This window comes from Heterocephalus glaber, unplaced genomic scaffold, assembly GCF_053883595.1.
Source record: "Heterocephalus glaber isolate CG9 unplaced genomic scaffold, H.glaber_assembly_v1.0 deba00000281, whole genome shotgun sequence".
In the NCBI taxonomy this organism is placed as follows: Eukaryota; Metazoa; Chordata; class Mammalia; order Rodentia; family Bathyergidae; genus Heterocephalus; species Heterocephalus glaber.
The window spans coordinates 23,326,309-23,340,817 of record NW_028258139.1 but is presented as its reverse complement, the minus strand read 5'-3'; the positions used below and the strand labels follow the sequence as shown (position 1 = coordinate 23,340,817).

At 35.8% G+C, this 14,509-nt stretch overlaps 1 protein-coding gene across 5 annotated transcripts in view; it reads left to right on the top strand.

Moving 5' to 3' along the window:
- Positions 1-14,509, top strand: part of Efr3a (EFR3 homolog A) — an 88,815-nt gene that overhangs the window by 64,087 nt on the left and 10,219 nt on the right. For all 5 annotated transcript variants that reach the window (XR_015441390.1, XM_004837935.3, XM_021251926.2 and 2 more), the window contains exons 13-18: positions 761-933; positions 1,566-1,641; positions 5,480-5,641; positions 6,258-6,389; positions 7,431-7,498; positions 8,524-8,651. Coding sequence is in view for 4 of the 5 variants with exons in the window: in XM_004837935.3 (XP_004837992.1) it covers positions 761-933; positions 1,566-1,641; positions 5,480-5,641; positions 6,258-6,389; positions 7,431-7,498; positions 8,524-8,651 (739 nt within the window). In the remaining variant the exon portion in view is untranslated. The remainder of the gene's footprint in view (positions 1-760; positions 934-1,565; positions 1,642-5,479; positions 5,642-6,257; positions 6,390-7,430; positions 7,499-8,523; positions 8,652-14,509) is intronic.

Genomic DNA, 14,509 nt, shown 5'->3' with positions numbered 1-14,509 from the left:
AAAATAAAAATATTAAATGATCCATATGTGCTTATAATCTTGTGCCTATAGTAGTTTTAAATTACCCACCTGAAATTTCATTTGACTCTAAGCATTCATTTATTTTAAACAAATTCTCTTAAGTTAATCATGCTTCTCATCCTAACTATACCATAATCAACTATCTGAGAATCTGTATGGTATGGTTTTAAAATGTTTATTAACATTTAAGTATATTGTCTTTAAAAATTTTAAATTTAGAAGGTAATGATGCCTCTCAAGCGTCAAATCAAGTAATTAGTAAAGAGCAGCTTTCCAAAATGAAAACCTGTTGCTTTTAACCAACTGCTTAATTTAAAGTAAAAGAATAATTGACAAATTTAAATTTAAAAATTACAGGTCGTATCTTTACTGCTTGCTACCTAGTCTTGTGTCTGTTTCATAGTGAGTACTTATCCCCTACATATTCTTAACCTGTCTGAGCCTCAGTTTCCTTTTATAAAGTAGTGATATGTTGGTGCCTACTTCACAAAGATGGTAAGGACAGAGTTAACTTATAGACAGTGCTTAGAATTGTGCCTAGCACACAGTAAATGTGCTTTTAATTTCATTCTTATGATATGCAAATTAAAAAAATCTTTCCTCACCTGCCAGATTTTTTTTATCTTTCTTTCAGAATTATGTCTATACTTTCTGTGTGATCTTAACAAATAATTTACCAGCTTTACCAAAGAAGGACTCATGACAAAACTTGTTTGTTTATTTTCATACCCATAATCAGGTCACCTCTGGATACAAGGCCAAGACGATTGTTACTGCACTGCCAGGATCTTTCTTGGATCCTTTGTTGTCATCATCTCTCATGGAAGACTATGAACTGAGGCAGTTAGTCTTAGAAGTAATGCATAATCTCGTGGATCGCCATGACAATAGGGCAAAGCTTCGAGGGATCAGGTAATGTGTGATGTTCAAATGTGCTTACTGATAATGTTTTTATTTTTCTAAATTAGTGTGTTTAAGTATTGTGGTTTTTCTTTATGTAGGATTTTCAGTTTTTGTTTAATTGTTGTTGAGACGATTTATTAATATTTTATTCCTTTTTTTCCTTGATTTTTGAGACAGAGGCTCACTGTGTGGTCCAGGATGGCCTCACACTCACTATGTGGCCCAGGCTGGCCTTGAACCCTCAGCAATTTTCCCACCTCTGCCTCCTGGGTGCTGGGATTACAAGCATGCCCTGCCATCCCTGGCTAAATTTATTAATGTATTTTTAAATAAAAGATGTGTAGATGTCATTTAATATACTCTTTGGAGATCTCATCTAATAATTAATTACATGTTTGGTTTTTTTTGGTTTGGTTTTAGTTTTGCTTTAAACTTACAGTGGCGCTAGGAGTCAAAATTGTGCAATTCTTAATTGAACTTGGCAGTTCAATAATATCATTATATAGACATATTTAAAATGGTCATTGACATGAGTGTTGAATAGTTCAGACTTAGGAGTTTATATGTAATTTTCTATTTAAGACATAATATTGTAACCAACTGTGGTGTTCATTAAAGCATTATGTATTGATTATCTCTAGAATAATACCAGATGTAGCAGACCTAAAGATAAAAAGAGAAAAAATTTGTAGGCAAGACACAAGTTTCATGAAAAAGGTAAGAACATTTTCTAAAGCATAAATGCATTATGTAGTCATTTCAGTTGTTAAATGGTTTTATACCATATTGCTCTGTGACCTTAAATGAAGTCACAGAATTCAGAGCTGAAAGACTCCATGCTGTCAGCTTGAGCTTCCGCTGCTTTCCCGCAGCAGTCCTGACAGTGTCCCCTCCCACTGTGTTTAAACATTGGGTTCTTATGCTGCTGCAGTAGTCCTACATTTCTTCTTTTGAGTGAAATGTTTCCCTATAATTCCTGCCCTGTCCTTTTTCCCACACAAAACACACATGCAGATCTCACTTTTAGTGAAATTAAAGCTCTTTTGTAGAGTGCTTCACATTTTTGAAAACAGCCATCACCCTTGAATAAATAACCTTAATAACTGTTAACTGTTTAGTTGGCATTGCTCTGTCTGATACAACACTTGGGATGTGAAGATGCATTAGATCTCTGCCTTAACAAGTGTTATCTAGCTAGATTCCCATGATGATAATAGATATTCTGTAGGTCTTTGGCAAATGGCTGAATTTCCAAAATGACAGTGTCCAAGGTTATTTAGCGTATCAGGGAAGCTTTCTGTGTAGTGAGTAGTCACTCAGAGGTTGAGCACAGTGTGGAGAGACAGTAACCATGACACTTGTGCTAATGGAACTGCCCGACCACACTCACAGCACTGGGTGAAGAAGCTCTGAATGAGCGCTGGACAGTACGCACATAGGAGGACAGGCGCAGGCTGAGCTGAAGTCTTCTTGCCCTTTTCCTAGTCTGTTCTTTCCCTCAGCATCATTAACATTGGCGTCTCTGATATTATGATTGATTGTTGTACTTCAGAGTAACACTTTCACAGCTCAAAAAAATTTCATTTGAAAAGTAATTTATAAGATATCCTTTTTCCTAAATTAATCTGATTCCTTGAATAAATTTTTTAAGTGTGCATATACCGTGTATTTAAAAACTAGAAATAGACCAAAGACATTAACTCTTCAAGCTTTGTTTTTATTTCTTTAGTAGTTCTTTATAACACCTAGTTCAGGAAAGAAGTTGTTCCACATAAACTCTTAATCATGACTAACATAATGAAGTTTGAAAACTCAACTGACAGCCAGTTTGGGAAATTTTTTTTACATTAGAAGATGCCCTTAAACAATCCTGAACATTGAGACTGGGTTTTATTTTACCTGTTGTGACAGTAATAGAAGTGCTGTTTCTTTGTGCATAATTTTCTGGCCAGCCAGTTTGGAAGCTGTGTTTAGCTGAAAGATTAGAGTACTACACTCCGATCCTTAAACTATTCTCTGATCTAATTCTCTATCTTGTAATTTAAAATAACTCCAGGCTAAGCACCTGTTACAGTTGGTATACACTATTCTTAATAGAATCTTTTTTCTTTAGAAGTAATTTATTGTTTCTGCCATTTAAATTTTATTTTGATAATTTGACATCAGTTTCACTTCTAGTTTTTTAGTAGAAGTGTTTTTGGTTTTCACATGAAACTTTGACAACTTATAAAAATCTCTACAAAGAGTTTTTTTTTTAATGCATTCTGTACCCACAGGAAAGTGGATTGCCCCTGAAAGTAGGTCTTGCATTTATCTTGGACACTGCATTGTGCTCAGGCGGCTGGGTCTCACATTACTGTCTCGCCCAACACTAGTCCATAGGAATGTTTCCGAGACATCTGCGGTAGTGAATCTGTTTAGAAAATGTTCCTGGGCAGGCCCTTGCAGTTTACATTGAGAGGTGTCTCTTCCTCTGTTAGCTAATGAAGCTGATGCTCCAGATAAAGTAGCTGCTCCCACAGACTCTGCCACCGGCTCACCATATAGTTCCTCACTTTGTGAAAGAGCTCCTGTTCATGTAGGGGGAAAAGAATTTTATCATGAAATGTAAAATATAGAGACATTATTATTTTAAAGTGAACAACAGTTTAACCAAAGGCATCTTACAGACTCCATCCTTTCTCCACAAGTAATTACTGCTCTGACAGTAGTTAATATTAAACAGTATTTTTTTTCCTTTTTTTTATTTGTGTGAAAGATTGTTGCATTGTATATTTTCATGCTTTTTTTTCATTCAGCTCTATTTTGATACATTTCATCCATGTGTGTAGCTTCAGTAGTACCCGTGGTATGAATATACCGTAAGTTATCTGTGTTTGTTGGCAGTATTTGAATTGTTTTCAGTTGGGATATTAAAAATAATGCTGCTGTAAACATGCTTCTATAGGTATTATACTATTATAATTCCTATTTCTCTGCTTATGTGAGAGGAATTCTGAATAATAGGCTATGCATTCTTCAAATTCACTAGATAATGCCAAACCAATTTGTGAAGCCATTACACCTGCTTATACTATATTTTTATAGTAAATATCACAAAATTTTATCTGTATCTAATAAGGTAAGTATGTAGTAGGAAATTTTTAAAAATAAACTTGAATTTGTTAAGAGACCTGAAGCCTGAACTCAGATGTGTCTAAGCAAAGCTTTAAGGTGTGTTCATACTGTAAGAACTATAGGATTCATGCATTTTATTAGGGTTTGAGACGGTCTAATACATAAGATTCTTCTTTCCCATTCAAGTATAGAACCATTTCAGAGAAAGGCAAACTATGTATTCAGAAAGGTACATGTCTAATACCAACTTCAAAAGTAACAGAAAGGAGTGGCGTAGGAGTGCAGAGCTTCCTATCTGGAGCCAAAGAAGGGCTCCGTAAACACTGTGCCACCGTTTGACTTGGCCAGTCAGTCACTGTCACACCTGGAGAACAGGAAACAGAGCAGATGCACGATTACCACAAACACAGGGCTCCACAAGAGTCCATGGTTGTTGATCAGCCCCGTTTCCTGGAGTGATCAGTCAGATGAACCTGCTGAGCAGCAGACCTGGAGCCAGTCCCTCCATGCAGCAGTGAGTGGCCTCTGGCCTTCTTAACACTGGCCGCACCACAGTCACCTGGCAGTTGTTGTACTGTAGAAACACTAACGCTTGGCCACTGGCTAGTCATATAGTATCAGGGAGGGGCAGGAGCGTGCGGCCCCCTTCCCTTCCCAGAGAGTCTCTTGTATAGTCAGAGCTCAGAACCCACGCCCAGGTAGAGCTGATTAACACAACTACCTGGCGATTGGAGATGGGAACACCCTCTATTTCTGTTGGCTCTCATTCCTATACCAGGAATGCTTTAGATACAAAAGGCTTTTATGTCCTTTATTAACACATTTTGGTCTGGCCAGGGAGGACCTTGTGTAATTGCTGGGGAGTTTCTGTAACCTCTTCCTATAAACAAGCTTCAAATTCTTACTGGGAACTGCCTGCCAGAGTACAGTACCACCTGCAGATGCCTTTCCCTAGACAGCTAACCCACAGTATATGGTGGTTCCCAAAACAAGAAAGTGGTGTACGTTTCCCCGCGGTAACATGTGCTTTGTCACTGTCAAGGCTGTATTGCAGGAGTATCTCAGAATTGTATCATTTATTTTATTTTTTTTCCTCAATCCATAATTTGTTTTATTTTTTCAAATTATTAATAAAAGCATTTGTATTATGTGCATGGGAACTATTTCTTACTTGCTGTTTTTATTTCGGATTTGTTTTTCAACTCTTATTTTGTATACTACCATATCTGTTGATATTAGTAATTGACCCGAGTTCAAGCCTCAGTACCAAAAACAAAAGATATTAATAATTGAAATACAGTTTGAGTCTTAGCAGATTTAATTTTGCTTTGTTATAAGATTTCATGAAATAAGATAGCTACTTTGTAGACGATTATACCAATGTGAAATCTGCCTTTATTACATTTCAAACAAAATTATCTTTTTCTTGTCTTTTCAGAACGGGCAGCAGCTATATCGACACATATATTTGGGGTGTAAAGAGGAAGACAATGTTCAGAAAAACTATGAGCTACTTTATACTTCTCTTGCCCTTGTAACTATTGAACTGGCCAATGAAGAAGTAGTTATTGATCTCATTCGATTGGCCATTGCTTTACAGGTATGCATTTATAACTTTTCGTGGAAGGAAACTTTTTATGAAGCAGATACCATTTTAAAGAGTAGTTACCTGTATTGAAGGGCATGAATTTTGGTTAGACAAGTATCTAGTTATAGATCTGAAGTATTCAAGATTGTGTCATATTCTTTTAACAAATGAGCAATGACTATGTGCAAAATATCATTCAAGGCTGTACTGTGATGAAAAAGCTAAACATAGCTCCAGTACTCATACTTTCAATCTAGTGAAAGAGATAATGATTAAGTAATAAAGATGTATAACGTACTGTTTAACTGGAAGTGTGTGTGACATAACAAAAGGACAGTATCCATTGCATGCACATGCTTTCTCTCTGTGTCTGAGAGATATTTTGTACCTTTTGTATGAATATATGTACAAGAAAGGCTTTCCTGAGCCAAAGGCATATTTAATTATAAAGATTAAACTGTTACAGATGAACATTTATTGTTTTAGCATTTTTAAAAAAAAATAATTTCTGATAAGACGATGTTTTTGTTGGCATTCCAAACTACCTGCAGTTTTCCAGTGTAGTTGTAGAGAAACTGTTGATGGAACATAAGAATTTGATGTCAGTTGTGTTTATTTTTTATTAAAGGACAGTGCAGTTATCAATGAGGATAATTTGCCTATGTTCCATCGTTGCGGAATCATGGCACTGGTTGCAGCGTATCTCAACTTTGTAAGTCAGATGATAGCTGTGCCTGCATTTTGCCAGCATGTTAGCAAGGTAATGTGTTTAGAAAGCCTTAAAACTTTTAATTTTGTGTATAAATGACTAGTGTTCTTTTAGTGATGATTATTTTTAATTTTGATTATGTATCAGAGTCAGATAATTCTTAAATTGAAGGTTCAGCTAAAATATAGTGAATACTTTTGTATTTCATTTGATACCTGCTTTATTAGAATTTTTATGTAGTATTAAATAGAATACATAGTTTTCTTATATAATACCTTAAGTGATTTCTTCTTTACTTGTTTTCTTTGAGCCATTATGAATCTTAATATCTAAATTTTAAGTTATACTGTTTTTGTTGCTATTATTTTATCCTAGTGTATTTGAGGCAGATTTCAAATATTGTTGCCTGTCTTTCAATAGTATTTATCTTTTTTCAACAATAACTCTTAGTTGCATAATTTAGTATGTCTTTCAAAACCTCTTAACTTACCTAGCAAAAAAAGGCTAACTTTAAAAACATTTGTCAGACAATTGTCCCTTTTATGAAATTGAAAGCATATCTGTCAGTCCTTACAAAAATGTAGGTTTTTAGTGCGTTCTAATAAATAGAACTCATTCATTAAGTGAGCATCTGGGTTAGTATTTGATGCCTGCCCCAGGAGATGCAGACAGTACGAGAGAGAGCAGGGCGCCCTGTAAGCTGCTCGTAGGTTGGTGGCAGAGTCAGACCTTGTGCACGAGCTCAGAGGCCGCAGAAGGGCAGCGCGGTGCCTCCTACAAGGACTTCCAAAGTAGTGCTTTGGAGAAAATACGTGTCCTTCTTTATAGTAAATTTAAGCAAATGTAATACATCATTTCTTGTTCTGTATATTATTTGATTGTCACGATTTTATCTGCTGAAGTTTTAGAATGATGTGAAAACAAAATAATTCATATGTCTGGACATGAAACTTAGCTTGAATTCCAAAATAAACTGATGTTATTTCATATAAATGTTTAAAGATTGTTTTTTAGTTTTTTTAAAATTTATACATCAAAGTACTAAGGTGAGGTTTTTATTCTTACTTTGTTTTGTTTTTGGATATTTTTCAGGTTATTGAAATTCGAACTATAGAAGCTCCTTATTTTCTGCCAGAACATATTTTCAGAGATAAGTGCATGTATGTTAATTCATAACATTTTAAGGAAGGGCTGACAAGAGAAATCAATCAGTAGTTATAAAAGAGTAGACTATTGTTGGGCTGGGAATTTTTAGCTCAGTGGCTCCACCGCCTGCTCTGCAAGTGCAAGGACCTGAGTTCGATCCCCAGTACCAAAAAAAAAGAAGAGTAAACTCTTGTTGAGTAGTTTTTTTGTACTTTAAAGTGATCATCTCTTTCTGTTTCTGTCATTTAATTCATCTCACTTTTTCCCTTTCTATAAAAATTTCTGCCCATTATAAATGTAGACTCATGCATACATGGAGGCAATTTTGGAAAAAAAAATGAACACAAGATTTATGCTTCTTTTTGAGTTTGGAGATATATCTCTTAACTATAATGTTTTTAATGTCCTCATATATATCTTCTTGAAAATTTTCAATAATAGATAGCAATACTCATAAAATTAGGGCACCAAGACTGTTAAGAAAAATCAGTGGCCTATACCTTACATTCTTCCTTGTTCTGTATAGAAAAACGTGTGAATACTTGATTCAAACTTTTGCATTTTCAAAAGAGGTTAATAATGAAGGTGTCAGCATAGGGTAAGATGAGCACTGTGAAAGGAAAGCAAAGCCTCGTGTGTTTGGGCAAGTGCCTTCCACCAGTTAGCTGGCTAATGATGTTTTCATTAACCGTCAGTGAACTGCTGTTTTATTTTTTCCTCTCAGTAGATTTTTAATTAGCATGAAAATTAAAATTGAATTTGGTGGTTTTCATCATCTAATCAAATATCAGAAGAGTTGACATGGTTGAATTCACTATCGGAACATTACTGGGAGAATGACAGCAGCACGGTTGATACATGGAGCCATATACCATGGCATTTTAAAGAGCTGAGATAGCCACCTAAATAATGTTCCACTATTAATTTCAGATTAATTTTTATTTAGAATATGAAGGTTTTTGCTTCAGAACTTTTTAAATTCATTTCTTTTTGCTTAGGAGCTAATATTAAACGATTGTTGTTTTGATCTACCTGACAGGCTTCCAAAATCTTTAGAGAAGCATGACAAAAATTTGTACTTTCTGACCAACAAGATTGCAGAGTCACTAGGTGGAAGCGGCTATGGTGTTGAGAGATTATCGGTACCATATGTCCCACAAGTAACAGGTAAGAGGAAGAAAATCACAGCTCTTTGATGATTATATTTCAGTATTTTTTCTTTATGTGATTAGTAATAAAAATCAGTCCTTGGTATGTACACTCACTATAGCAGAGCTTTTTTTCAACTGCTTTTGAAAACCTTTAGTAAATCTCTAAAGCAGATAACTCTTTTACTATAAGCAAGACAAGTACTCAGGAGTTTGTTATTAATATATTACATTTATATATAACTTTTGTTCTTAATATATTTACAGTTAATGTATAGTTATGCCTGATATCCTTTAAACAAAGAAGCAAAGTGAATCTTTATTAAACAACATTATATGTAACTTACAGAATTGTCTAATAAGTGATTTGTGATTACTGAGTCATTTCAAAGTGTACAAACTTAAAAACAACAAAAAAAAGAGTACAGATTTCTGTGTAAAGAAACCTGCAGACTTTTTGTTTTGTCTTGGTTTGGTCTGGTCTTGTTCTTTTTCTTGTTTTTATTTTTATTTTTGTTTTGTTTTGCTTTTTGAGACAAAGACTGTCTGTGTTCCAGGCTGGCCTCAAAATGTACAGACCTCCTGCCTCAGCCCCCTAGAGTGCTGGGATTAAGTTGTGTGACACCATGCCTGACTCTCCAAACTTCATGTTAGGCTCTTTTTCCCTTGTAAACTATATGTATCTTTCTGCTCTGTCTGTTAACCTGAATTAACTCTGTCGTGTTTGAAGGCAAAATGCATGATGATATCTTTCATTTGGTTTTTACTTTAAAAATCAAAATCAAAGAGCTTCTTGTAATCTCATTTTTAGTTGATGATTACATGAATATTAAATTTGGTGGAAGAGCTAGTTCTTCCTTGAGGATACTTCTGTGGAACTATTTGATGCAGTTAGATAATTTTCTAGATTAATTACTAGAAGTAGTAGTCTTCGTAAATATCTTTTCTAAAGTGTGGATTCAAAATAAATACATTTCTTACAATGATAGTTACAATAGCCTGAGTTGTTACTGAATGCTCTTTCATTTTCTTTCAAATTTCACACTATAAAAGATTCTGTTCCTCATGAATTCCTTGGGGAAATAAAAATGCTGAGAATAAAACATAAGTAGAGCTTTGTAATTTTAAGTATTTTTAAAAAGACTTTGAAAGTGTTATATTCTTATCATTTGGATTTAGGTCTTTTTCCTTCAGGCAAAAAAACTCGTAAACCCCAGCACAAGTACAAAGGTAAATGCAGCTGGTAGTGTGGCCTGCCCTTTCCTCACCTCTCCTCTCTAGGAAAATAACTTCGTGCCTTTTTAATGGAGCTAGTGGGTTGCATATTTTATTTAGTTATAAGTTGAATTATTTGCTTTACCTTCCCTAAAGGCATAGTTTATTTTCATTGTTCTGCTGTCTCCTTTTACCCTGTTCCTTTAGCTTAGTGTTTGATGAAAGTTCTGGTACTTCAGTAGATGATTTGCTCTTCCTCAACTCCTCCCATCCATAAAACAGATGTCTTTTTTCTGATCCATGTGTCATACACTGGAAAAATTTCAGTGGTTTGGAGTGTACTTAAACAGATTACTGCCTAGAAATCCCTAAGTGTGAGTAAGATATTTTTGATTTATAAACAGTAGTTTAGAGCCAGTCTATGGCAGTTGTATACTGCCATCATGCAGGAGTCAGCAGAAACAGTGATATTTTATGGGAGAGTCAGTCAGTTACTAAACTTCCTTTTGTGGTATCCATTAAAAAATTCCAGGGATCTAAGAGCAGTATAACAAAAGTAAAGGCAAAATATATTTAGTTTGTTGTGTCACGGTTGGAATAGCCACAGCCGTTTATCATGTACCATGTGCTAGGCATGGGGAGAAGCGCTTAGAGTCCATTTTCTTATTTTATCCTTGGAGCGGTTCAGCGAGGAAAGTAGCATTTCCTGTGTTTACACAAGGATAATGAGACCAATATTAAGTAGTTTAAGGGCCAGGGATTTAGATCAGTGGCGCTGCACCTGCCTCGCAAGCTTAAGGTCCCGAGTTCGATTCCCAGTACCAAAAAAAAGTTTGATTAGATGACATACTAGATTTAAACTTAGGTGCCTTTTAACAGATTATTTCATTTTGCTAACAGCTTTTCATGAGCTCAAAGATTCTTCAGAAATTTGGAATGATCCAGATTGATTTTTTTTTAAAAAAACACTTTGAGTATCTACTATAAATCAGGCACTGTTGGACATTAGGGGATAATAGAAAGATGTTAAACTGTAGTCTCCTCAAGGAGTAAAATCTAGTGGGGCAGCTAGGTCAGTAATTGAAACACATGGATAACTGGTTCTATAGAAAGAATAATGGTCTGCAATAAAGTGTATTGAGCTACTGGTACTAGATATCTTCTAAAAGTGTTATGTCGAGGTACGTACTAAATACTACTGTGAGAAAAGTATGCCAGCACCTGTCAGCTGGGTCATTTTGAAGTACCAGTAGCTAGGGGAAAACTTACAATAGACCTGCTGTTGAGTAGCGGCAGGAACGAGTGAGACAGCTGCAGGGCTCTGCTTGCACTGGGCTGTTGAAAGACACTGTCTTTCTCAACAGGGTTTATCTGAACCACAAAACATGGAGGCTGATTGTAGTAACTCTTTACTTTCCCAAGATTACACTTACCAGTATTTTTGGAGATACATAGGAAAGAAATTCCTTTCATTGTACCATTTGAAATCTCTAAAAAGACAAATGACCAAGCAGTTTTAAGTTTAGGGCCCTCAGGTAGCAGCTAGGAGACAGTGTATCCTGGTTCGATGGGTCAGAGGTATCTTCCAGAGGGAAAAAGTCCTTAAGTGAGGTTGGAAGCATACCATACGTAAATGAACTTTGTTTCATGTGGAAGTAACAACATACATGAAGGAATAAGTTAGGCAAGAACAGTTGTTCAGAGAATATAAAGTTCTAAATGATTTGAACTTTGAGCAGTGGGCAAGGATTGGATGATTTTAGTTAGAGGATACCATGATCAGAGTCGCATTTTAGAAATACTACTGTTGTAATTTAGCAAACTGGGGGAGATGTGACCATTTAGAAGATTTAGTGTACCCCCAGGAGAAATGACCGTGGCTTGTACTGAAGAGATGTCTGAGAATAAAGAGAAGTGGAGAGATTGTAGAAAAATGGGTAAGAAAAAAACCACAGGCATTTGACTGGGGTATGGGGACCAGAAGAAGACAGATTTTGTTTAAGTTTCCGGTGTGGTGCAAAAATGAGAGGAAGACTGGGATTTACTTGCGTTTCATTTGCCTAGTTTTGTTTTGCGGAGGTGTGGGTGATGTGACTGGGTTTAAGGAAGGAAGGAAATAAGTGTGCATTTCAGCAGTAACGGTCCATAGCAGTTTTGAAACTGGAATCGTAGAGGATGGAATTTTTATTAACAGATCAAACAGGGAAGAGTAGCTAGTTTTGGAAATCAAACTTCTGTTGAGTATCTTTGATGCTGGACATCTGAGCAAAGTAGTCTCCAGACAGTTGAGAGTCGTTGCTAGGGTTTGTGTGAGTTAAGAGGACGTAATGAAGACTTTGAAGTCAGCAGCATAGTGGAGTTTGCTAAAGCTTTCGGGAAGGATAACTGCTCCGAATGAAGACTAAAGACAAAAAGGATAGAATACCTTTAGAGTTTCCTTTTCCTTAGGTAGATAATGGGAGGAAAGAGCTTAAAAGCCTAGTGCTCAGGATTGACCAGAATGGAAAAGAACAAGGTAATTTATTCTTAAAGGTAATTCTTTATTCTATAAGATAATGAAGTAATGCTGTAACATGGATCATGGGAGATTGGGACATGGGAAGACAGGTAGAAGAAAGAAGCTTTGGAAAGCTTTGAAAAAGGGAAAGCCAGCTTGTCACAAATGGTAAGCTTCACGAAAGTTGAGATTTGATGAAGACCTTTGGACTTTCCCAGGAGGTGAATTGATAGTGTGTGAGAACAGGAGCCAACCTGGCATCATTATGACCTCTTCTCAATTCTCGCCTGCCTCACCGGAAGCTCTGCAAACCCTAGCTTTGCAGAGTCCTCTCTCCCATGTAGTTCTGAGTTTGATAATGAGAGGAAAAGCGCTCAAACAGTTTCTAGAAGAGAAGGAATAGTACCCTTCAGAGACTAGTATAAGCATCCAAATGGGCAGAGAGCACTAGTCTTGAAGGTCCCTTGAATGCTTTTGAGCATTCCACCCTTTCCGTGCTGCAGGCTGAAAACGATAGCACTCCTAAGTTGTTCATTCAGCTCTAGCAAGGGTTGAGCAAGCCTCTAGTTCTTTGCATTGGAATATGCAACGTAGCTTTTTAAATGTAACTGATTACCAAGAATTTTTCTAACATCCCTTACTTGTCCTTCACATATTATTTATGTAATTTTGTTGATTTTCCGTCTTCCTGGTGGACTGTAAGCTCTGTGAGAATGTGTACTGTGTCTTCAGCATGCTTTCTAATCACTTAATAGATTGTTGGATACTGATTGCTGAAGTAGAAAAGAATTACAGAGGGAGATTTTAATCAGTAAATTCAAATTTCTGTGATATAGTTAACCAGAAAGAGGAGTAGGAGTAGCTGTAGAATTGAATGTTTTTAAAGACGAGTGATTGGGGGTGAGATTATAATTGCAGGACTTTAGAAGATTTAATAGTGAAAAATCAGAGCAGTTTTATCAGATTATCGCCAACAAGTTTGCAAAAGTAGGTTAGCAGAGCACTGAGGTAGAACAAGAATGTTTTTACAGAGTGGTAGGGTTAAAAGCAAAAGAGCAAAAACAAATGGCCGGGAGTGATTGGAAAAGGTAGAGCAAGTATTAATTGAATCAGCAAATTCATGGTTGAATCAGCAGATTCCACTATACAACTAGTTAGTAGACAGCTTTCATTGTTTATAGAAAAATTAGAGCTATGAAGGCAATATTTGAAAAATTTAGACCAAATGTGTTCAGTTGAGATTATGCTTCTTCCTTTTAGTGTTATGTTTACTTTTGTTTTGCATTTTATTAAGCTGTCAGGTGATAGTTGCTGATGTTGGTGTTCTTAAAATGCCACTTTTCAAAAAATAAAAAATGGTTAACCTTTCAATCCCCATCCAATTTTTTTTAATGCTTCACAAAATTTAAAACTCTGAGAACATGGCCAAGATTATATTAGATAAGGACCTCATGTCCAAAAAATATAAGAGACTCAAACTACTTTATCATAACAAATAACCAAATTTAAAATGGACAGAGGACTGAAATTTCTGAGAAGAAGACATACTAGTGATTAAAAGCTAGGTGAAAAAAAATGTGAAATCTCTAATCATCAAAGAGAAGCAGATAAAAATCACAATGAGATATTACTTCACACCTCTTGGTTTGGCCAGTATAAAAAAGATGAAAGTACCAAGTATTGAGGATATCCCAAGGGGGGGACGGGGACAGTTGTACATTGTTGTTTAACACTATTGGTGATAACTGTAAATTATTAGTCAGTTTGAAAATGATGATTTCTAAAAACAAAAGAACCTGTAAATAAACTTACCATATCATCTGCCTAACCCACTTCTGAGTATGTACCAGGCCAGAGATGTCTGCATCCGCATGTCCTTGGAGCATTACAATAGCCTCCAGTCTGTCCATCAACAGATTCAGGGGTTTTAAAAATGTGGTATATATTCTCAAACAAATGCTATTCAGACCTTTAAAAAATAAAAGCCAGGAAATTCTGGCATTTGTGGTAAAATAAGTGAATCTGTAAGACAATATATTAAGTAACATAAGCTGGAAAGGGAAATACCATGTGATCTCACTGAAAACATTGATGTGATAGAAGGAAAGGGTAAAATGGTAGTTAGCAGAGGCTTGGGGAGGAACAGGAGTGGACAGGCAAAGAAA